This window comes from Diospyros lotus, chromosome 3 (assembly GCF_014633365.1).
Source record: "Diospyros lotus cultivar Yz01 chromosome 3, ASM1463336v1, whole genome shotgun sequence".
In the NCBI taxonomy this organism is placed as follows: Eukaryota; Viridiplantae; Streptophyta; class Magnoliopsida; order Ericales; family Ebenaceae; genus Diospyros; species Diospyros lotus.
Window position 1 is genome coordinate 20,619,952 of NC_068340.1, and position 25,905 is coordinate 20,645,856.

General features: G+C 35.9%; 3 protein-coding genes across 3 annotated transcripts; all 3 read right to left on the reverse strand.

Moving 5' to 3' along the window:
- Positions 1-471: 471 nt before the first annotated feature.
- LOC127798019 (uncharacterized) lies at positions 472-17,007 on the reverse strand. Its single transcript, XM_052331291.1, has 15 exons — positions 16,690-17,007; positions 16,345-16,485; positions 15,875-16,025; positions 9,679-9,761; positions 9,482-9,541; positions 9,163-9,375; positions 8,652-8,780; positions 7,217-7,873; positions 6,684-6,876; positions 6,404-6,597; positions 4,220-4,324; positions 3,963-4,102; positions 2,998-3,276; positions 2,539-2,869; positions 472-772 (listed from the first exon to the last, which is right to left on the reverse strand). The coding sequence occupies exons 1-14, from the start codon at positions 16,930-16,932 to the stop codon at positions 2,605-2,607; spliced, it is 2,853 nt and encodes a 950-aa protein (XP_052187251.1). The 5' UTR covers positions 16,933-17,007; the 3' UTR covers positions 472-772; positions 2,539-2,604.
- Positions 17,008-18,486: 1,479 nt separating this feature from the next.
- On the reverse strand, positions 18,487-19,942 carry LOC127797875 (universal stress protein PHOS32). The gene is made up of 3 exons (XM_052331060.1): positions 19,534-19,942; positions 19,329-19,414; positions 18,487-19,230 (listed from the first exon to the last, which is right to left on the reverse strand). Exons 1-3 carry the CDS (start codon positions 19,832-19,834, stop codon positions 18,937-18,939), a joined length of 681 nt encoding a protein of 226 aa, XP_052187020.1. The 5' UTR covers positions 19,835-19,942; the 3' UTR covers positions 18,487-18,936.
- Positions 19,943-24,260: 4,318 nt separating this feature from the next.
- On the reverse strand, positions 24,261-25,180 carry LOC127796866 (uncharacterized). The gene is made up of 2 exons (XM_052329270.1): positions 25,124-25,180; positions 24,261-25,028 (listed from the first exon to the last, which is right to left on the reverse strand). The coding sequence occupies exons 1-2, from the start codon at positions 25,178-25,180 to the stop codon at positions 24,261-24,263; spliced, it is 825 nt and encodes a 274-aa protein (XP_052185230.1).
- Between the last annotated feature and the right edge of the window lie 725 nt (positions 25,181-25,905).

Consider the following 25,905-nt stretch of genomic DNA (forward strand, 5'->3'; position numbering starts at 1 on the left):
AAGAGTTTTTGAAGCAAACAATGATATATGTTGATCCAAATGAAGATAAGTACATTGGTTGCGATTCAACGCCCACAACTCCTAAATTGAGTGATTATTGTAATTTTGTAAGTGGTAACTTGCCTTCATTTTCAGAATTTGCATTGAACCTTTGGAAAAGGATTTATAGAACAATTTATGTCAAATTACAATCAAATTGAAAAAATATAATGAGACTTATTTCCTCAAAAGTTCTTTCTAACTTTACCTATTTGGAAGGGCATTTTTCAGAATGCAATTCATATTTAGTTTATGTTAAAGAATATAGTTTACGAAGAAAATGTATTTTATTTTATTCCGAATTTTCTGGTAATTTTATGCAACACAAAACACTGCAATGAAGTGAAAGCTTTGCAGAACTAAAGCTTAAGTTGATGATAAAGAACTCCCACAATCATTTTTACCCGCATGCAGGAGTGTGTATCCAAAACAAGAAGAAAACACAAAACCCCTAATTCCCTCGAACCATTTTGAGTTGCACCGAGTTTGTGTGTAAAAATACAAAAGCTCATAGAACAAAATTTTTAATTTGTCACGTCACAAGACGATGCCTAATAAATATCAACGACTATTTCATAAAACTTCAACCACCACCACTTGAACTCTTTACATAATACAAGGTCTCTCCATCGGAGGGGAAACCTGGTTGTTTTCCCATGCTGCACAAAAAGCACTGCACTGGCATGTTTTTTGTCTGCTTCGGTATTTGCACCATAAGATCCAGTCGCAAATCCTGGACGGAATGAAACCAGCACTCATAATAATTAGAATATTATTAAACTAGCTGAACATCATTATGGTTAATGAATAAGCAGCGGTATTTGTCAAATAATGGTGGTCTTGAGATTTTTATTAAAAGAATGAACACTGCTCCCACGCGCAAAGGACCGGACAAAAAAAGTGTTACAAAGGGGAAGTTATTTATGCTAGCATGCATGAAGATATATCCTCATATGGTAATTTCGAAATGACCAGGAAATGCCTAGATAAAGGGATAACTGAATTAGTCAAGTGCCCAGAAGCACAGAAAATGCATCATAAGGTAAGGAAATGCCTAGATAAAGGGACAACTGATTTAGTCAAGTGCCCAGGAGCACAGAAATGCATCATAAGGTACCAAAAGTCAACTAATTATCAAAGCTACCCATGGCATTGATTAGTTTTAATCATATGGCCAATATCATCTCTGAAAGAATTAAATGTCATTGCCACTTTCAGTTTTCATCACCTACAATAACATGTTTGAAACAGTTGACTGTTGTTGCCAAGGGGGAATGATTAAACATGAAAAACACCCAAAATGAATGTATGTAGCATCAAAGAGGCAAAGTGTGCAAGTATACAACGAGGACTAAACTGATGAAACCAGCATTATGTTTTGGCATACAAAAAAGGCCAATCTAGCACACGTCCAGTGAGGTGATAGTCGGAAGACGATATAAAAGAACATAAGTAACTTGATACCACTAATATTTAGGGGTGCTTATTTGAGGATCTTGACAGAATATAATAATATATAAAGAATGACGTTAATCCTCTATCTACCAATTTAAACTTTTAGATGAGATGTTAGTTAACAATTTAATATGATAGGTTATACGTGAGAGGACATGTAAGTGTGTACTCCTAACCATTTGCCAGATAATAAGTAGATCATAGGAATGACCGTTGACCGGATACTCCATCCCCTACACTGCATCTCCTTCCTAATACCTCTAAGCGTAGTAACAGATATCCATCAGCCGTACCGACTCAATTTAAACAAAAAATATGTTTTCATTTCTTATCTCAACCTAGAGTTCCTAAATATTAATTTTTATTTGATTAAGTGAGATCCCAACTATGAGCAACCCAGCGTGAGTGGTGTGAGCCTAGCCAAAAGCCAATAACCAGCCTCGGATTTGGTAAGCTGCTAGGATTGATCTTGCATACATAATGCACCAACGTTCGGTAAAATAAAATAAATATAGATAGATAGATTAATACATGCAGGTCAGGTGCAGGTTGAAGGCCTTGAACCTGTCCACCTACCAATGCCCACCGGATTTGTTGGATACCCGTCGGAAAGGATAAAGATTGCCATCCCTAGACCATCATCTCCTTCACTACGCTGTGGCCTTAGACATTTGAAGTATATTCCACCTTATTTTTGGTGTAGAGTGTCATACCAATATTTATAGTCTTTTGCCCTTTTTATTGTTTCCTCACAAGTAGTCTTTTCAAGTTCTTTTGAACAGGATTTAGCCCCTTAAGTTTTTCATTCTTAATAAAAAAAGAAAAAGAAATTTTTTATCCACTAATATTCCCTTGAGTAAATGCAGGATAAGGGAGAATTTCCACATGGAAAACCTAAAATGCAGCAACCCCAGTACAGAGTACAAAAAATTTTAACAGGTATAGAGTTTCAGAAAGAATTTATCAAACCTAAGATATTTACCAACAATTATACAAAAAGAAGTAGATAAACAATTTGAAGCATCAACTTAAAGAAATTCTTACCTATTGTAGCATGAACACTTTGAGGAAGAAAAGTACCCAGTAATGCAACAGAAAAAGCCATCATCTTCATCTCCTCCTCTTCCTACCCTTTCCCAGTTGCCCAGACCTAAATGCATGTTCTTGTTCTTGGAGGAAAGCCTTTGCTTTCCCATACTTCTCAGCTCTTTCCTCCTCTAGTCGTGCCTTATCTTTTTCCTTCACCTCAAATAGGAAATAATTATCTTTTCGCAGTTCGCGTGCCGCTCCTTTAGCTTCCTGTTTTATAAGCTTCTTCAGCTTTCTCCTCTCAGCCCTTTCACGGTCAGGATCATAATCTCTACCTTTAACAAAGCTGTAGAAAGGAAATCACCATAAAACAGCCCAAAGTACAGGAAACTGATATTAGATAGATTGCCAAATGCAACTGAGAAACAGGCATTGCCATTAACATAAAGTAGTAAAAAAAAAAAATTGGATTACTTCTCTTCAATCTTCGGATGGAGTAACTTAATAGGCACTGGTTTTTGCTTTCTCATCTGAAGGGGCCGGCGCAGCATGTGATGTTCACGAGCTTTCTTATCTATAAGCTCGGAAACATCTTTAACTTTATCTTGTAAAGCATTGGGAATGTATTCTTGCCCCGCCAACTCAATTAACAACTTGGAAATTGGTAAAAAAATTTCCGGGAAGGAGATAAATCCTTCATAAACATTAATAAATCCTCGTAGAGATTCAATCACACATGCAAGCATGCTGACCCTGCAAAGAGATAGCATGCCATTATTAAACAGGAACAATCTCCAAACAAGCATATTAACCAAAAAAGCCTCTAATCTGAATTAGAAGTTTGCTGGTCCTATTATGAACCAAAAACTCCTCCCAGAAAGACAGATTGAAAATACCCACCCCCCCCCCCAAAAAAAAAAAAAAAAAACACAAACACACCATCAACAATACATGAAGCCTTAATCCTATTAGGTGGGGTTGGCTAAGTCCCTGCACCCCTCCCCTTGAAAAAATAAATAAATAAATAAAACCCGTGCATGCACGTAAACAAAAAGGAAAATACACAAGCATGACCAAGTTCATCACTGCAGAATCATGGCGCACATCCCCCAATCAATTTTGTTTAATTCCTCGAAACTAAAAGACATGAATTCAGTAAGACTAGCAAAAACCACTTTTGGTGCAAAAATACAGATATCAAACGTCCAGAACAGTCATCCATACTGTGGTGAACATCTAAAAAAAATGGCAAATGTTTGTGTTAGGCTGTCCAAGGCAATTCCAAAATAAGGCCAGATCGATGTTCATTTATCAACCAGAAGGTCTAGTGTGATCATATAGACAAATGCATCCACATTGTACCAAGGACCCAGTACTGCCCTTGCTTAAACAAACTTATGATCAATAATCGCACAAACCAGCCCTAATAATTTACTAACCGAAAACTGTCTGAGCTGAAAAAACTGGAATCCTCAGGCATATCCATTAACTTGAGGAAATCCAGTGGATTAATCTCTTTTACATGGCAACAGATACGAAGCAGAGGCCTGAGTGCTTTAAGTTCAACAACATGACTTATCTGCCACACAGGAAACAATTGGTTACCTTCTTCTGCAACAAAGAAAATATCATCTCATCCTAAGTGGAAAAAAAGAAAAGAAAAAAGCTGAAAGCCAGAGAAACGGTCAAGTTGTACCTGAGAATCCTGCAATTGCCCAGGGTTTCTGTCCATTGCTGCCATCAGTAAAGTCTGGAGGAACATAATAGCCTCAGGACAGAACTTCTGAGATTGTTTACTGATCTGCATACAACAAGTCCCAAACAATAATGTACCAATACAACTGCTAATGGAAGTGGAAACAATAATTGAATAAAATGTCTCCACTGAAGTGGAAAGATATCAACAATATTTTTAAACAAAATACTGCACTCAATTTCAAATATTTGTTGTGACACATTTTTTAACTTGCAACACAAGTTCTCTTCTCACTTAGAATCTCAACAGATTGTATCGCAAGGCCCCCTTTAAATCGTAGTGTTTCAATTTTATGGTTGAGCCAAAGGTTCTCATTAATTTCTAAATTCAGATATATTGGCAGTTATGTTCACCAAATGCAAAATACCACCAGCAAGAGGTAAACATTATTCTTAAGCCATATTGCAAATCCATCCCTAAGTTCTCAAACTATGACTCAAATATTTACTCAGAAGATATATCCTGTTGCATAGTTTGTGGATGCACAAAACAGAATAGGGCTGATTCCTGTTCAAAAGAGTGGGCACATGACTCTTTGTATAGCACCTATTAGGACTTCATCCAAAAGGTCCAGAACCCATTAGTAAGTCAGGACATATACAACATTGCACATAAGTAAAAGAAAAACAAATACATAAATACAATACAAAAACATCTATAAGAGCAATTTGGACCTTGTGGAATTGAGATGTCCTAAAGGACATTTCACTTGGCCTCTTAAGAAGACACCATCATACAAGCAGTATAGCAGCTAGGTTTGCTTGGCATTGCCTTCTCACAAAAATATGGGCATTCACCTCTGTTTGTGGCAAGTTTTTGGGCATATCAAAAACAACATACAAAGCCTTTAACCAACTATGTGGGGTTAACTACACGAACTATCTCACCAGTTGTTTCTATCTATGGTCTTTATCTTCTATAAAGCTCTTATAACTAGCATCATATCCAAGTGCATCCCTCCCTAGTTCTTCTTGGTTTCCTCAACCTCTTTTGTTAGATACTTGTTCCATTCCATCCAATATCCTCAAAAGAGTCTCTACTAGTCTTCTCCTCATAGGTAGGACCAACCACCTTAATTGTGTTTCTCACATCTTATTTTCAATAAAAAGTTTTTTTTTTTCGAATATGGACAAGTGAAAATCTTGTCAAGTTATGGTTTATTTTGGTAAGTTCATATGTTCTATAAAGTCAACCCTACATTGTGACTCTAATTTAAAAGTAATTAATTTTGAAAGGACTTTCAAAAAATTATGAACAAGGATTACAACTAACTACCTCAAAAGATTCAGATATAGCAAACCTAACAAAACAACGAATACATATAGATCTGTATTTTTCTATTCCCGCATACCTATCTTTTTATATATATATACTAGCTTTAAGTTCAGCATTTTCTACTTTAGCGAATCATGCAGTGCCCATTTTTTTCCAGATTATATCACTCTGAAGTTCCTTCCCATCCATAAAGACAATACAACATAATTCCAAATGGAGATGCATGGAGAAGCACTCACATGGTTATACAATGGAACTAATCACTGTATGCATACTGTAATATCTTCTATTAAAGTAAAAAACAGATCCATGTTCCTTATCAATTTTTATATAATCAACATATTTTTTCTTTTTCTTTTCTGTTTATGAACATACAAGACATTTAACTAATTAATTTTAATAAATTTCCTTCCAAAAACATAGTCTCATCTTATATTGCTACACAATCTTTTTTTTTTTGCTAAGAACATTACAACACTATTTTATAATACGTTTGAAGCCAATAAAACTATTTTAACAACAATATTGCCATCGTATTGCTTTATGATATTACCATTGTCACATTTGTTTCTTTAAAGATATGGAGAATCACAGCTCTAACCATTTTCAATTTTTATAGACAATCACTAATCTAGTTGTACCAACAATAGAATCGAGCAATATAAGCAACATCAATGATTACTAATTCCTGTGTTTGAATAGCTGGCCTCACTAACTTCAATTGATATGTAATAAGATGTGTTATTTTCAACATACAAGGCCCTGAGATTTCAGTATTTTTAGGAATTGAAGTCCCATAATAGGTTTGGAGGGAGTGGCAGAAAGGCAAACAATCTTGAGCTCACTTACAGAAAGGACCATAGAGCACAAGAAGGAACCAATTGCAACATCTCGTGCAGACTTAATGGGACAACGCATCAGATATTCGCACATTAGCAATATTGCAGGCGTCATGACAACGTGTCGGAAATCAGAGCACGGAAATATCATGGACCACAATCTCAAGAGCAACAATGTCTTCAGAGATGGCCAACAGCTTTTCTCTGCAGAAATATATCATCTATCAGAGGAGCATCTTGGCAAAATGGTATAGTCAGAAGTAGTGGAAAGAGAAACATATAAAACCAACCTGTATTCTTAATATCCTCACAAAATTGTCTTCGAGTCTGAAGCAGCCGTTCACGAGCACAAATGGCAGCAAAGTATGGAATTTCCCCGCTCATCTCCATCAGTGGCTTGACAAGCAAATTTAACAGCTTGAAATTCAATGGTCTTTTATTTGCTGAAACAGCAAAGTACTGCAGTAGCACACCATAAAACACCTAGGAAGGAATGGACCTTTTGTAAGGGTATAGTTGATAAAAGTGCAGGAATACAGAAAATGCTAATATCAGTTAAAATAAACATATACTTCCTATGTCCACGCACTAAATATCTAATGCAGAGGGAAAAAAGTCAACATAAAGGCATTGTTTATTAACTTGTCCAATTCTTTAAATTTTTTGCCTTTAATTAGCTGACTATAGATCACTATACATTGACATTAAAAAAAAAAGACATGCAAAAGGCCTTTTATTATTGCATACAAGATCGGACAGACCAACTTTACAAGAGAAAATCCTAAATCACATGAAAAAACTAAATCAGTAAGAAGTATCTTACTTGCAGTTTCTTCCGATTTTCTGCTGCTATGCTGATTGCATTGCATGCACGTATTCGCCTGATTGCTTCAACAATTTGGCAATCCGAACGGTTCTCTAGTAATGAAGATAATTCTTCCAAGCTTTGTGGGGCTGCAATTACAAAGGGAAGCTCCTCTACTTGAGCTGAAGGTAGTTTGTTATTGGTTTTTGTTTGTGTGGCATGTAAAAGGCTTGTTTGTTTTTCCTTAATTTCCAACACCTTGTAGCCTTTTGGCTCCATCTCTTCATCACTTTCATCGTAATCATCTTCTCTGTCTTTTCCTTCTTCCAAATTTGAATCAAGATCATCACTCTGTTCCCAGTCCTTCAAGGTTTGAGTCTTTTCATATTCACCATCATCTTCATCACTTCCTTCTCCATCACCATCATTTTCAGAGCTTTCCGAATCCTCAGAAGATGTACCCTCTTCACTTCCACCAGCATTCACATTATCCCTTAGCAGAATCTCATCAATCCAACCCCCCTTAGTCCTTTTCTCTTCATCATGAGAAAAAGAATCACCAAGATCATCCCCAGAAATTGATCTTAGCTGCCCAGCATTTTCAATATCTTCCAAGGCATTTTTGTCTTCATCACTGGAGTCATCAGCGGCAAGCATCCTCTTCTGCCTCTCTTCCTAGAAATGGGACCATTACAGAAGTTAAAGAGAAGAAAAGTCTTATTCCAACATAAATATCTCCAACAAGCTATATTCCAAAGATGAATAACGCTCATCGTGAGGTCAAAAGTGGATAACCACTTAAAAAGAAATTAAGACAATTCTAGTTGCATCAATTTTTCCTCAAAAACAGCAGATGGAAAATTACGTATATAAATTGAAGTGAGAAAGCAGAAAGCTATTAAAAACATGAAACCCCAAACTTATATTTACTTGTGAGCTCATTGCCAGTTTCCAAATTAAATTATCGCAAGTAGCAACAAACTTCAACGAGTCTTCACATGAACAATGGTTCATACAGATGATTCATGGGGCATGCTTCTATCACATATATACAGTGACCAGAGCAAATTTGCAAAAGCTTCCTCATTTTCCAGCAATGAGGCATGAAACGAGAACAGTTATTTGACTCATGTAGTACATCAAAGTTACTTGTATACTCATCAAACAATATTGATACGATGACATGTATTAAATGTGAAAAAAAGAATATGATGCAGTGAGAACAATAATCAGTGCCATGATTTATATTTTAAAATAACAGAAGTTCTCTTGGACCCCCAATTGAGATAAAAAAACAAGACTCATCCATATAGAACTACTGCTGTCAAAGCTGGCTGCTCATGAGTTGGGCTTAAAGATTTGATGGTTCAACCGTGGTTGGATGGCATGGCGAGTGTGAATGTTTGCTAGATTGAACACATACAAACATATATGTGACCACATATGAACATACCTCTAATCTTTCTAGTCGCTCCTTTTCCTCTTCGGCAATTTCCTCAGGTGTCTTTGTCCTGTCTGATGGGCGAGCACGCATATCCAATGCCATCTCTTGGACAAGTTTGTCATAAGAATCAGGTTTATCCTGTGAAAAGGGTGGTTGAAATCTTAATTCTTAACTTACTTGCAAAGCATAGGTCAAAAATATAATAATATGATGTTGAGACATATATTGCTCAATCAATCAATCAGCATACTGAGGCTATTGAAAATCTTCCCAGTTATTATGTTACAATATGCTTAATAGCAATGGACAAACACTGTTGACTAGTTGGCAAGATTAGCATTCTGCAAAGTTTAAAAACTCCAAAAGCTTAACAGGATCACACCCCCCCCCCCCCCCCCCCCCCCCCCAAAAAAAAAAAACAAAAAAAACAACATTGACCAGTTTAAACCTATAGAAAGAAGGTATTAGAAATAACATTTTTGTAAAAGAGTCCAAAAAGGAAAAATCATTGAATCTATACCTGCTGAAGAGTATCATAGTTCTGAGAAGTCAATGCCACATCTTTCTTGGCATTGTCATTTGAAAAGCTCTTGTTCACAAGAGCCTTCAAAGCATTCATCTTGTTTGGCTGAGTCAAAGATAACAAGGCTTCCGACTGCACCAAGGATGTGAAGTTCTCATCCAATTGGTCAATCAGCTGTTCATTTTCTTCCTTATCCTTAGCTTTTTGAGCCTGGTAAGATTCAAGGGGAGGCAGAAGTAAAAGAAATGAAGAAATTAGGGAAATATTCATTTTTAGAGCAGGCTACAAACTTTAGGGAAAAAAATAACCAAATCACCTTGAAAAATTTACTCTTTGAGATGATCTCCTCCATCACTTCCTTCTTAGTCTTCTGCCTCTGTTATTGAGGCAATAACATTCAAAATAGAATGAGTTGTCTATATATTTCGTCAAGAAAATGATATTTTTAATGCAAGAACAATAACAAATTCATATACGAATTTTGATGCATAAGAAATAAAACAATAGACTTACATTCTCCTCTCCTTCAATGAAGCCCAACTGAAATGCAGTCTTAGCATCATTAGCATTAAGTTGCTTGAAAATTGGAGACCTATCTGTGACCAAAAATATAAATGTAAAGCACAGTTAATTTCATAGGAAAAAAGAAATAAAATAAGAAGTTATTACAAGTGTTACAAAATTATCGTACACACCAATCAGGATCATCACGAGTCTTAATCCATTAAGTGGGGCTGGTTATATAAATTTTGGCTCTCTAATCATTTCTATCCATAGGCATATCTTCTATAAGATCATTAGATCTCATGGTTTCTTGAAAAGTTTTCTTTGGAATCTATCTCTTTTGCTACAAACTTATTTTATTCCATCCACCCATCTCTTATGTGGGCCTATCTATCTTCTTTTCACATGTCCAACTAATAGTATTGTTGTAGAGTCTTATAAAGTCAATGGTTGATAAGGCAAACTTAGATCTAAGCAAGCTTAACACAATATCCTCCAAGAAACTCAGCCCAAAGAATGACCTGGGGAAGTAGTTCGGACAAGTACATCAATATGGTTAATGTAGTTACAAACACAACTAGGTTCATGCAGATACTCATGTATGTTGGAGATCATAAAGATGGCAGATTAGATGTTTAAGTTTAAAAAGGAAAGATAGGGTGGTTGAAAGAATTCAAGATTTAAAAGATGAGGCAGCCTCGAAGATAAGATAAGCTCCAAAATTCAAGAAAATGATACAGCTTGAAAGAAGAAGATAATTCAGCATTTCAAATATCAGTTATTGTTATCTAAAGAAATTTGAATTTATTCCTGTTTTCTAAGAGATAGCATAGATATTTTGTATTTGTATAAATACCCCTACTCGGATTCAATAAAATTTCAATTAAACCTTCTCCCTAATTGCTAACATGGTATCAGAGTTTTAGGGAACTCTTCGTGGGCAATTCATCTCCAGCATTCATTGCCGATTATTTCCCTAACCTCCAGCCTTCATTGCTGTTCAGTTTTCCGACCTTACCTCCAGCCTTCATTGCTGTTCAGTTTTTCTGGCCTTCATCGCCCTATCACTAGTTGCCCTAAATTTTTTAGCAGCCCAAAAGGATGTCGTCATCCATGTCTGCCAAAGTTGTCTCTCACAGCACCGGAGAAGTACCCACAAACCCAGTCTCCGGCGAACTGCAGCAAATCAATGCTGCATAACGGCTCACTGGGAAGAACTATCTAAAATGGTCACAGCTGATCAAAACCATTTTAAAGGGCAAAGGCAAACAGCAAACTCAAACGTATCATCGGAACTGGTCCTAAGGAAGGAGATCCCAGTTTTGACTCATGGGATGAGCAGGATTCGATGATTATGGCTTAGCTCTGGAGTTCTATGTCTCTAGAAATAAGTGACACATGTATGTTCCAATCAACTGCAAAGGAGATCTAGGAGTCAATCCGACAAACTTATTCCAAAGTCAAGGATGCAGCCCAGATCTATGAGTTATGGATCAAAACTATGTCAACAAAACAAGGAGAAATGATAGTCACAGAGTATGTAAACCTACTGAAGGGGCTGTGGCAGGAAATGGATCAATATTGGGTGATAAAGATGGAGGACAGTAAGGATGCTGCATTGCTGAAGGCATTCATTGAAAAGGATCGCACATATGACTTTTTGGCAGGACTGAATACAGATTTCGATCATGTAAGAATCCAGATCTTAGGTAAAGATGATCTACCCAATCTCAATGAAGTAGTTTCAATTATCTTGGCAGAAGAAAGTAGAAGAGGAGTGATGCTGGAGACGAAATCACTGGAGACATCAGCCTTGTTGACAAAAACTGCAACCTGAGGACCAAAAGAAAATTGGAAGGCTGAATCCAAAACAGCAAGTGGGGAAGATAAGGACACGCTATGGTGTACCTATTGTAACAAACCAAGGCATACACGGGAGAAATGCTGGAAACTGAATGGAAAACCACCCAGCAAAGAGTGGGGAACCAAAGGAGGACAGAATAAGCCTTACAAAGGGCAAGCATACCAGGTGACTGCACAGCAAGGAGAGAGAAAGGCCTAGAATCATTAGATCTCAATAAAGAGGAGGTTGAGAAGTTGAGGAATTTTTTGGCAGCCCTTGAGAAACCATTAGGTACCTGTTCATTGGTACATTCAGGTATATCTCCCACCTCTCACTGTTTAACTGCCTCAGAAAAAGTGTTGAGGAAGAAACTCTGGATTAGAGTGGAATTCCAAAATTAAATGGTGATAAGAACAGTTGGTTGATAATAGGAGCAGTTGATTTTGAATAAGAGATAAGATGATAAGAAGAAGAGGTTGAATTCAAAAGAAGATAACAAGTTACAGTTGTTCATAAAGATAGGAGGAAAAACTAATTTTCAAGTTTAAATTCTATCTTATTTGTTGTTGTATTGTATTTCAAATTTGTTTTTTGAATTCCTAGAAAATAGGAGAAAAGCTGATACAAATTTCTGTATATATATGAAGCATACTATCTAATGCAAGGTGTGATTGAAGTTATTTCCATTCACCCCGTTGCCACTTAGAGCATTTCTTCCTAAGCATCTAAGTTTGTTCAAAAAGTATTTAGACATTCATGGATTATTGACTCAGGAGCCATAGATCATATGACCCATGCCTCTTATAATTTCAGCACTTGTACTCCTTGCCCTAGTAATAGGAAAATAGCCATTGCAGATGGCTCTCTGACTACTTAACTGGAATAGGAGATATAAACTCAGTCCAAATCTCACCCTTAAAAATGTCCTTAGAGTTCCTAAACTGTCCACAAACTTGGTATCTATCACCAAGATTTCTCGAGACCTAAATTGCAAAGTTACATTTTCCAACACATTGTTTATTTCAGGATCAAGGCTCGGGAATGATAATTGGACATGCTGAGGAAAGGGACGGATTGTACTATCTTGATGTGCCTAAGACACCAGGCATCAACAAGCAGAAACAATCCCTCACTCTCCTCTTCGAACACCATCAATCCATTGCTGAAGACCTAATATGGCTCCACCATTATAGGCTAGGTCATCCCTCCTTTACAACTCTTGCAGTTATCTTTCCTTTCTTGTTCAAAGGATTAGAAAATAAACACTTTGTGTGCGAGATCTATGAGCTAGCTAAACATAAGCATTCAATCTTTCCACTTATCAATAAAAGTACAATTCTTCCCTTTGAATTGATTCATAGTGACATCTAGGGTCCTACTTCAATTCCTAGTCTTTCTGGAGCTCACTGGTTTGTGACATTTATTGATGATTGTGCTCGAATTTGTAGTTTTTGCTCAAATCCAGAAGTGAAGTCAGTACTATACTGCCCACCTTTCTTTCCATGATCAAAACTCAATTTGGTTTCCAAATTAAACAGTTTCATTCAGACAATGCCAGAGATTACTTTAATAAGACTCTATCAATCTATTTTCAAAGGGAAGAGATCATTCATGAGTCTTATTGTGTTTATACTCCTCAACAAAATGGGATAATTGAAAAGAAAAATGGTCACCTTCTCTTCACAACCCAGGCATTACTATTCCAACGAAGTGTACCAAAACATTATTGGGGGGAAGTAGTTTTTACAACCACTCACATTATCAACTGCCTCCCTACTCGAGTATTGAATCACCAAAGCCCTATGGGTGTCCTATCACACTTTTACCCGCATCTTACCATTACTCATCATCTTGCTCCTAGAATATTTGGGGATGTCCTATGTTCATATACATGGTTAAACCAAGGGAAATTGGATCCCATAGTGCTTAAAACTATCTTTGTGGGCTATTCTTCCACTCGAAAGGGATACAAATGCTACCATCCATCTACTAAAAAATTTTACATTTCAGTTGATGTTAATATCAGCTCCTTAGATGCTGACAATGGTTCTCGATCAAATAGGAAGGTTGAGAGTGAGAGGGAAGAATATTGAGAGAGAATTGGGAGAAGAAGAATATAGAATTAAGGGAGAGAAACAGAGAGAGAGAAATGATCAGAATATTCTCAGATTTTCATACATATCTGTGGAAGAGAAATCAACACTATATATAGCTGACTTCCTAACCTCCCATGTGCTGTAACCGCATACATGTGCATGGGAATGTACCAGCAGCTGATGCAGCAACTAAGTACAACCCATCACAGCCAGCTTTCAATTTATATCATTTTCCCCCTCTTACTATTTATAATTACAATAAGCTCCCCCTTACAAGTTAATACATGACAAAATCCCCCCCCAATCAAAATTTTCTTGTCTCAAGAAATGCTAAGAGGGCTAGCAACCCGAGGAAATTGATTGAGTAAATCTGGAAGATATTCCCAGGTATTATTGTTCGAATGAAGGTCTGACCGGAGTTACAGAATTTTGATTTTTTTTTTCCTTGCTATAACTTTTACTATTTCTTATTTCTTTTACCACTGTAATTCTTGTTGCTGTTGAAATTCGGTTACAAGAGTGGATAACCTAAGGAGAGCCCACGTCTAAAGGCCAGAATAGAACAAAGAAGGTTGTTGTAACCACAAGGGAGGGAATGATCTGCTGTGGCAGCATCCCCTTGACAGATTGTATATACTCTCCAAGGCACTCTTGGAGAGATTAACGAATATCATCAAGGAATTCTGAATCTCCCTCTCAACCTTCTCTAGTCTCTCCCTAACTCTCCTTCTTTTCTCTCCCTTTCTCACTCTCTGTTCTACTCTGCTTCTTCATTGTTGCAACTTCCTGATTCACACCAAATTAGGAGAGCAAAGATTGTCACAGCCTAGCAGTGACAATACCCTACTCGGATTCAATAAAATTTCAATTAAGCCTTCTCCCTAATTGCTAACAATGTACTCTTGCAGTAAGCCTAAAATTGTCTCCTACAAGAAGGATACATGGAGAACCAGGCAGTTCATTTGCTTGCTTGATTGCATCTCAGATTCTCAGATCATGTTAATAATCAACAATCCAACCAAGTCCAAGAGCAAGGGAAGTGATTTGCAATTGCTCATGCATGTGCAAATGACATCATGGACATTGCAGATAATGTCCAATGAAATAGTATAAATGCTAAGAGCAGTCCTCTTTAACTTGTCTTAGTGTTATCTTTTTATGCTTAGTACTTGTTAGACAATCGATGCCTGGCATAGCAGTGGCGCTAGAAGGGGAAGACATTTGAAAATTGCTCCCTCCCTGTCTTATATGGGACATCTGATTCAAGACAAACCACAAAAACTGTCGGTAGGATAGAAATGCAAATTATTAAACTGGACCAAGATTAGTGTGCAGCTGTTAGCTGAGTGCAGACAGGGGGAGCTCCTAACGTTCTTATTTTTAATGTTTCAAAAATTTGGTATTAAGTATTTTAACTACTTGGGCAGCCAGTTCTGCTCTTTTAGGCTCATTATGTTGCTGCTTGCTGGTTGGGCAACTTTTGGCACCTTCCACTAAATTCAATGAAGAGAGATATATAAATTGTTCTCAACCAAAACAGCCAATAAAGATAAGGAAACTTCTTGTTCACTTAGCACAAAAAAAAGTTGGAGATTTAAGGGAAGAACTAATAATTAACTCTAAAAGGGTAATCACTGCACACAGCCATAGATATGGGGACTCTCAGATCTCACATTGTCTTTCTGATTGGACAAGCATACCACTGATTACTAAACAGGATTAAAAATGAAAAATGCTCACCAAATAGGTTAATTATATGAATTTTGTACTTGAATTTAGAATCCATAACACATTTGTATTTACATGTGTTCTAATGGTGATTCATAGATATGAGCAGATCTAAAAGGATAGAAGACTATACCTACAGTATGTATGAAATTATAATTTTAACTTGGAAATAAATGTGTTTCATTTTTTTATCATTCCACTTTTTAATGAAGTGATGAAGCTCAAAATTACACTTTTAGATGTAAAAGCCTCAAGGCCCAAACCCAGGAGGAAACAAATATCTAGTGGTTCAAACAGGTGTATCACATTTATGAAAATATTTGCATCGAAGACTAAGATGAGAGAGAGAGAGAGAAAGAGAGAGAGTGAACCTATGTCAAAGCTTACATGAAGTTCACTTCAGTTTTAGATCATTGTTTCTCATGTTTAAGAGGTAGGAAAGAGCTAAGATGCAAACATTCAAGTTCCTTTTCATGTGAAACTATTTAAACAACAGAACTCGTTAATTTAAACCGTATCAGAATTAGATATCACATACTTTCAGGATCAGCGGCTTCTGCATAGTCTTCATCCTCGGGTGCTACTTCATCCTCAAAATCATCTATTTCCGCAAGAGATGGGATGTGTTGCCTATCATATTCATCTTCTTCCCCAACCGGTAAATTAAATTTGCTGTTCTTGTTTTTCAACTACCAAAAAATTAGACATACCATAGTATAAGCTAAACAAGAAAGCACAATAAATGATGAAAAGTTAGAGAAAACCTAACTCAGCCCAGATTTGGATGCAAAAAAACAAGCAAGTACGTGCAATTAAAGTGTTATATTTACTGATTCTGTTCCCATCACCAAGGTAAGCACTTGAAATATGATGAGCAAAGTTTCCTTTCAACTATTCCTTAGTCAAACACAGCACAAAATGTTTCATCCCAATCTTCACATTTTCTCAGCACTCATGAAGAACCGTCGGACCCAATTTTCAGAAAACCAGCATCTCACAGAAAATTACCTGGCGCATTTGCTGATGCTGTGCCCTCAAAATGGCCTTGTCAGACTCAGCAAGCTCGTCAATTTGCTCCGCTAAACGCTTATCCACAAATACCGAGGACTTCCCACTCTGCTCGTACTCCTTCAATAGTGTCTTCTTCCTCTGTAATTCAATTTGAAGCAAATCCAACTCAACACAGCGCCAGCAAGTCAAATTACAAATTCATGTTAAGGTACATATTAATATAACATGAATTCAAAACACATACATGTATAACGCCATTGTATTAGGGTCTAGTTTCTATATACAAACAACTGTTTCGTATTATTATATACAAGAATACATGCATGTTTGGATTGTAATTGCCTTTTGAATAGCGAGAGAACGAGCAAGGCCAATGCGGAGTTGTTCCCCACTGCGTTTCTTGCCCAGTATGTCGAATTTGCGGCGAGACCAAATGCTCTCGAAAGGGTTTGGCTTTGGGGCTTTGTGCTTCATGGCAATGGCGTCTGGACCTGATTTATTCTTCCTAGTCTTCTTCTTCTTGTCCTTCGTCTTCATATTGCTTCTGTTACTGTTACCGATCGTAGGGTTTGATTTCTTCGCCATGAACGTAGCACAGACGGAGAGAGTTTTAGGGTTTAAAGTGGAGCTTGTTTGGTTTCTTGTAGGGTACCTGGTCTTCCTGCCCGCGCAGAGGGAGACATTGTAAAACGGGCCGGATGAAATTGTGTGGAGCTTCGACCCAGTTATTAACGGGCCAGCCCATCTTAATCCCTGAGCCTGTTTGGTTTACCTTTTTCCCACAGCTTTTAATTGATGTAAAATTTAAAAATTAGATAATATTTAAGTTGATAATATATTTAAATAAATATATTTTTAAATCATCAGTTAATAATTATATATTTTATTTGAAAAAATCGATAAGTTATCAGAACTTAAAAAAAAGATAAAAATAGATATATTATTAAATAATACAAATAAAAATTATAAAAAAATAATTTTAAATAAAAATATTAAATATATTAATTCAATATACATTAATACATCTACATATACATATTTAACTATATAATATATATATATATAGTGAACAAAATCGTAAATAAAGGCAATGGCAAGAGGAGGCAACAATAGAGACAATAAAGATAATAAACGATAGGATGGGATGATAGATAATGGCAATGGCAGTGGCTAGAGATAAGCCTGGCAGCAGTGGAATCAAAGAAAATGGAGGGATAAAAAAAAATATAGGTTGGTAATATATGTTTTGTTTCAGAATAAATAAGTAATTTAATCAGTCGACACAAAAAGCTCTTAGTAGTGTTTTTGGAAAAGTTAGGGAGAGCTTTTGTCAAACACTGATGAATGAGCTTTTAAGTTTAGTAGTTTTTATGTTGTTAGACGTTGATAAATACTTAAAAAATAAGATACATAACTTATAAACTAAATTAATAACGTGCAAGTAATCAAATTGGTAAGCGAAACACCCTCCCAATCTCAATCGAGCACTACTCTTTTATTATTTTTTTCTCAAAAAAATATAAAAATATTGTGGGTTGAGGCATAAATATGATATATGAATTGATTTGGCTGAATAATTAAACAAAACCCATGGGATTTGAAATTTCATTATGTTTATGTCATAGCAAAATAAACATAAGCAATAACCAATTAGGCCTGGTTCTGCCACTCCCTCCAAACATTGGATCTGTACACTTTTGTGCTTGGAATCTGCAACATGATAAGGTTACATTGAAGCCATTGCCAATTTGCCATTCGTTAATTCATCTCCAATATTTTTCAAGAGAATAGAAATTAATAATACGAAGTAATTTTTTTTATTTGAACCATAAAACAAGTTTAAAATGTGATAACGATTTCTTCAAAATCTTTAGTTCCTAATGTATGAATCCTTTTCTTTTCTATAAGCAATTTGTGTGTGTATTTCTTTCAAAAATGATTCATCGTCCTTAAAATATGATACACGTTTGATATTTCTACAAGATTAATAGAAATTTTTATAAGAATAGTTGATAAATTATAATAAATATTTAGAAAAAATAATCTAGAAAATGATTAAAAATTGATAAATATGCTTAAATATAAAATGAATTAAAAGAATTTTACAAACTATACATAAAAGACATAAAAACTTCCATGATATTGGGTACATTAATTTGATATATGAAAAAATAGGGTACATGTCCATGGCAAAAAGAGGAGACAACCTGATTGCATGAGGAATTGTGACAAGGAGGGGACGGGAGTTCCAGGTGGTGAGTAGATGATGGAGATGGATCAAAAGTGTGCCTTAACTTAAGGTCAAAAGGAGGAGAGGACCATGTGCCCTAATTGAGCAATTGTGCCATCAGAAGGGTCCTTTAAAGTTGGCCATAGGACCCCACTTTTGTTCCCTCCCTAATGCCCTTAATAATCACACTCACTTCACTTGCCATTCATTATCGTACCCAAATCCCTTCTCATAAATTACCCAATATGCCTCTGACCATTATTTACAAACACCACAATATATATATAGCAATCACAATGCATATACGAAGCCAGATTACACCATTAACTGCTTATACCAAAATCAAAAGAAAACTAAGTTTAAGCCAAGAGCCAAAAATCCTTGTGGCGCTTTGTTGTGATTAGGTACCCTCCAAGCTTCCTGCTCTTCCTCCTCACTGCAATGGCCATGCAGCTGGCATTCTGGATGCAGTACTCCACCACCCCGCCACTGCCGCCCCCGCCCCGGCTTCCGGCCCACATCAGCAGCAGCCGCCATGTCATGGACTGCTTCTTCTGCCCCAGAACCAGCAGCGCCGCAGCTTGCTTCTTGGACTCCTCCACTATGGTCGGACCCTTCTCTTTCCCTTCTGCCACTGCAATCTCAATTTGAACCTGCCATGCATAAAACTCAAGAAATATTTGATGAATATTCTGCAAATACCCAGAAAGAAAATCACTAATTAAGAAAGATCAGTGGCGTAGAACTCTACCTCGGGTCTCTTCTGCCTACACAATTTCTTCATGGATTGAAGAAATTCAGCAACTCGTGGAGCCATCTCCTTCCGGGATTCGTCACCTGCAATTAACAGTCAGAAGCTCCTTAATTATTTTTATGTCTAAATTAATTTTCTCGGTACGCAAACAGACACCGAAACCAGAGAGGGAATTAACAGTCAAAGACAATGAGAATCCAACCTTGCTTGGAAGTCTTGCTTACATAGAGAAGAACGACAGTGTCTTGGCTCTGAACAGTGTGAGTAAGCGCCCATTGCAGAGCTCCCTTGGCCTCCATGCTTGAATCGACCACAATCATGATTTTCCGGCCAACTCCCGCGGCCGCAGGCTTCTTCACCTCTCCGGAATCCTCAGTTTCCGGGCTGGTTTTGACTGAACCCACGTCATGGCCGAACTTCACCGGTGGCGCCGAGCGGACTCGGACGAGAGGCCTGATTCTGTTCAAGCAGAAGCTAGGCAATCTGACGCCATTTCTGCCCATCTTTAACTCTCAAATTCCCCAAGTGATCGATCGGCAGTCGGCAGCTTTAGTCAGAAGGTGGGGATTTATATGGAGACGAAAGGGAACAAGTGGTGGCCTTGTCTACGGGGCACTGTCACTATTAAAGTGGAAAGCTAAATTTGTACTGAATGATGCCGGTCTGGGGGCCATGGATAATGGATTCTTTCTATATCTAATTGGTATTCTCTTGGTCTAGCTAGCCCTCTGTAGCTGGTTAATGATTTGGTGCTTTTTCTTGATGTAATTTGTTTTGGAATGGCTGTTGTTGTTGTGGGGGCAAGCCAATTCTTCAACGTGGCTGTCATCAAAGTGTAGGGCCATTCGCTCTGGAGTAGCTGTGAAGCCATGGTTGCCTTTTTCCTCGTCTCTATCCAACCCCGATAGGCCACGGCACCGCCAGTCACAGCCCACCAATTAATAACTTAAATAAGTACGGACGGTCCTACAAGAATTCACCGGGTTTGGAACCATGTACTTGGCTTGATACATATCAAATATCAAAAATTAAAATTTATTAAAATAGAGTAAATAGTGATATTGGCTAAATGTAATTATCATCATGTCCAATTCTATATTCTATCTCATGAGATTTGTCGATCCAGTGAGAATCACTAGTCCATGACACTCAACTCATGAATTTAGTAATATCTCTTGGGTGGTAAAATTATTAGTTTTTTCTTCTTACAATCTTAAATAAACACATAGAAATGAACAATTTCAAGATATAATAATTTTGAGAGAGTAACTAAGGACGAATTAAATAACAATCATATAATTTAAATTGAACTGGATTAACCTTAGATTGAAATAAGATTAGCTCGAATTGAAAATTAATATTTTAAATTTTTTACATCAAATATCAGATCAAACTTATTTAATTTTATAACAGATCAGGTTTTATAGTCGTAAAGAGTATGAAAAAATTATTTTTTTTACTTAATTATAATAAAATTTGATACCACAAATAAATATTTAAGAGCATCAATAGTTTTTGGATGATATATTTTTTTATAGTGAACCTTGACAAGAACTTGGGTTATTTTGCTAAACATGGTTTAATAAAATTTAGAACTTCTATGCAATAGTTATATAAATTATAAACCAATTCTTTTTAAGCAATATATATATATATATATATATTTTTTGTTAATCAATTAAAAACCTAACTAAAAGATGGGAAAGAGACTCCCATCTAGAAAGTATGGACACGAATACGGCGGCCAACACGGCATTGGCCATGTATGACACTCCAAGCTAATTAAAAAATATAAAAAATATAAATCAATCGAACATCCATGTCTCACGGACCAAACGAGTGCGCCGGATGAATAGGTATGGTTTCAATTTTTACTAAAATCATAATCAAACCAAACTTAAAATACTAAAATCAAAATCAAATTATTAACCTATTAATTTTAAAAATTAAAAATCATAATCAAACCATTCAGTTTCGATTCGATTTCAGTTTTAATCATGATTTTTTTAATTTGATCCATACTAACAAATAAAGACAAACTCTTGTAAATAGCATCTATAAAAATTTGTTGATCTGCATGCACTACATTATGCCTTTCACAGTTGTGGCAACTAACAATATCATTATGCAAACATATATCTAACTATTAGATGAAAATTCTAATATTAATCTCATGCTTTTGGCTTCAAATTGATAGTACCTCCTAAATTGCAATAAGTTAATTTATTTAGACATTTAAGTGATAAGCACAAATACAAACACAAACACACCCATAACATATATTAATATTTGATCAAAAAAATCGATGCAAGCGCGGAGAGAGGAAACAAAAAGTTTGACCTTCCAAATCATTGTTGTAAGAGGAAAAAAAACCAAAATAGAGGAGTAAAGAAAGAAATAGCAAATACAAATACATTCTTAAACATTACGAATTTACATAAAAATATAGAATGGAAGTTAGAATTAGATTTAGGCATTTGTGCATCATTCAAACCAAAATAATAAATCAAGTTAAAAACCCTAATTTGTGAGTTGCCGAGAAAGAGGGAGACTTTGTTGTTGGTGTACAGAGATAAATTGCATAAGGCAATTCAAGTATGATGCTCAGAAAACGAAGGTCCACTACTCCAGACTCGCTTGGTCGATGCTTCTTGTGTTTCAATTGTTGCTCTCAAAACTGTATTTATATTATAGAGAGGGCAAGGGAGGGCGAGATAGGTAGAGAGCAAAAGCGAGGGCAAGCAACAAAACGGATCGAGAAAAAATGGGAGAGAGAGAAAGGTTTGCTGCTGTTTGCAAAGGGGGCGGAGCGAGAGCAAGAGAAAGGTAGAGAGCGAAGGCGAGCAAAAGCAATAGAGGCAGAGAGCGAGGGTGAGCGCGAGCGGACGAGCAAGAGAGTGGAGGTAGAGAGCGAGAGGCAGCAAGGGTGAGAGAGAGTGAGAGCGACGTCGAGAGTGGAAGGAGAAGATAAGGATTTGCAAGTGGGCTAGGGTAGGATGGGTTTGTAAGTAGGGTGGGGTGGGGTGGGTTCGCAAGTGGGCTGGGGTGGGATGGGTTTGGGGCTGGGTTTTGTAGCTGGCCCTTGATGCGTGATTTATGCACAATTAATTCGAGCAAGTGCATCCTAATCAAATATGCATATAGTGATAAAAAGAATGTCTATCCCACGAGAACTAGATCACAATACCAAAATAATTTTAATTAGCCTAAGTTAAATTAATTAATTAATTAGATAAATAAATAGAAAACTGAATTCTTTGGGAGAAAGATTAATTAATGAATGCACTAGGGTTTAGATTTCATTTAATTTGGATTATCTAATTATCTATTCAACCCGATTCAAAATCACAAATACCTTTACAGTATTTTATAATTATTTATATGTGATGGTGGATTTCTTTCAATTAATTAATAAACTTTCTCAAATCATATTAATCATTTATTAATTCAATTTCACTATCAAATTTTTGAGTAGATATCAATGAAATAAATAAGTATTAAGTTTTTTGGAAACCTCTAATCTCAGAAGGGGATTTGACTCACTAAGCTTCATCGATTCTCACGCATAAGTTAATTATCTTTCGATCTCATAGTGAAGCATGTGATTTATATTGCCTATGGATTTAATTTATAACAATCCTTTAGTCAGTTATGTATAAATCATTGAATCATTAAAAAGTGGTCAATCTTTTAAAGTATTAAACACAACAATATAAATTCCTCACGCAAATAATAAACGGCTTTTGAATCGAACCAAACAAATACTCACATAATTTTAGAATTAAAATTCATCTAAACTCTAGCTAAAATAATTTAGTTAGATATTGTTAAAATAAAAATAAAACAAAAAATTTAATGGAGAAAAGAGTGCTTCCTGTCCAGATTTAAAATAAATCTGGATCGCAACGAATTTGGGTTGCGCTGGTTAATTGTTGCTGTTGTGTGCTCGTGCTCCTTCCCCGTGCGTCTCCTCTTCAATTCCTTCGTCCTTCCTGTGCGCTATCTCTGGATCTTCCAAATTCACTGGCCTTCAATTCCCTCACTGTGCGCGGCCTTCTCTTCAATTCGTTGTGCGCCGTCCAGACTCTCCAGAGCCTCCCTCCTCTCATTTCCAATATAATAATAATATATATATGTATAGAATGTGCACGCCCGCCCTAGCTTGAGTCCCATTCCAATTTGACTTTCTCTCACATTTTATTATATATATATACTAGGAAATCTTCGTGACTAAAGGCACGGTGTAAATAATATAAAAGTAAATAATATTAAGATTAAATATTAAATAAAAATTAAAATTATTGTATACTTATTAATATTGTATAATAAAAAAATAAATTAAAAAAGTGCTCTACAATTTGAATAAATTAAATTAAAAGTTAAATATCAAATAAAATACATATCAGTTAATGTTATTGCTGCCAATCAAATATAAAAAAAAAAGATAAATATCAAATACTATTGCAAAACAAACATTATATTGTCATACACCAAAAAATTGGATTAAAGTTTTACAAAAAATGGGTTAAAACTTTACAAAATATGTATGCTTTACAAAAAATGTGTCAATAACATGTCTTCAAACATGTGTTTGCTCGAACTTTCTCCTCATTACTTTCCAAAAAGTCTTCGTATCAACTTGTATATATCCCCAATGAGGAACATGCACAACAATCTAATAATTTGTGAAACAAAAAAAATATAGATTAGAATATTTGTTAGAAATATACATATCAAAATATACTTTGAGATTGAAATTACCTTATTACATCCCCATCGAAACAATGTAGTTGTATTTATCTTTTTAAGCTCCATATATTTTTCGATCCAATCCTACAGAAGTCCATATTTCAAATTATTATTAAATTTAAATTTTAAAAAAAGTTATATAATCAATAAAAATAAATCTACATGGTTACCTTCTGAACACTACAACAACACTTCAGAATAAACAATATTTGTAGTAGAATCCAAACAATCTTTAGGGAGCAGAATACTTATACGATCAAATGATGTACATCTAGATAATGCCACATATAATTGTCCATGGCTAAAAACTGGTATGCGCAAATCAACCCCAACAAATTTCTCAGATTGTCCTTGAGATTTATTAATGGTCAACGCATATGCCAATCGGACAGGAAATTGACGTCTTGTCATTTGGAAAGGCATTTCTGAAGAAGATGGTGCCAAAGATATCCTTGGTATAAATGCCAAATTACCAAACTTTTCTCCAGTTAAAATTTGAGCTTCAATTATGCGAGTGTCGCACCTAATAACCATCAATCTTGTACCATTACATAGTCCATCTTTTGGTGCAATGTTTCTCAACAATATTATAGGACAACCCACCTTCAACTCTAACTTAAAAGTTGGCAACCCAGGAGGATCCAATGAATTTAAATATTCATTAGGATATCTATTTGTAATGGTAGGATCAATTTCATTATCTCCAGACATTTTATCTGCTGCAAGATAAGTATATAATCTCCCTGGAAAGATATTCAACGCAGTAGTATTGATGTCACTGACATCATCGTTACGCGCAGACAGAATTGTGCGTTCAGTTAAAAATGTTGGGGTTGACGTCTCTATCATGTTCAACCGTGGGTAAACTGTAGAAAGTAATTCATTCAAATCTTGACATTTGTGTATTGTTGATGGAAGGTTAACGATTTCTTGAGGATTGGTCCCAATCTAAAAAAAGTGAAATCAATAAAAAAAATAAGAATGAAAACACATTTTATTAATTTAAAATATCCAAAAAAATAAATTTGCAAAAGTAGTGTTACCTCCATCAAGAAATTTGCAAAATTAGCATTTTCATGACCTTCATGATTCAAGCGCATATTCAAATCCAAAGTTAAGATATGTATATGCTTCCATAGAACAGAATGTCTTAATGATGCATTCACAATTTGCTCACAAACTCCTTTGGGTATAACTGGTAAGATTTGTCAAAAATCTCCACCAAGAACAACAGTAATACCCCCAAATAGCTTTTCACTATCACAAATATCCCTTAATGTACGATCAACCGCCTCAACACAATGTCTATGTTGTATTGGAACTTGATCCCAAATTATGAGTTTTGTTTCTCTAAATAACTCAGCTTGCAATGATTGTTTGCTAAACCCACAATTTGAATTTTCCAACACATCTAACGGGATGGAAAATGTTGAATGTGCAGTACGACCTCCGACCAGTAACAATGATGCAATTCCAGATGAAGCCACAGTAATAACGATATGCCCAAGGTTGCGACATTTTAATGCTATCGTATTGTACAAAAATGTTTTCCCTGTTCCAACACCCCCATTCAGAAAGAAAACAACTCCTTTATTTTGAAAAACTGAAGAAGTGATTGTGTTATAAGCATTCCGCTGTCCATTGTTGAGACAATCAATAGAAATTTGTGGATCTGCCTGTTGTGCCTCACTTTGCAGTTGTCGATGTTCGAATATCAATCGATTACCAACTACTACACTCCAATTTCCAGTAACTTGTGGCATGGGTGGGAAGTCAATTAAACTTTTGCCTGATTCATGAAGCATTTGATTCAAAAGATGGAGAC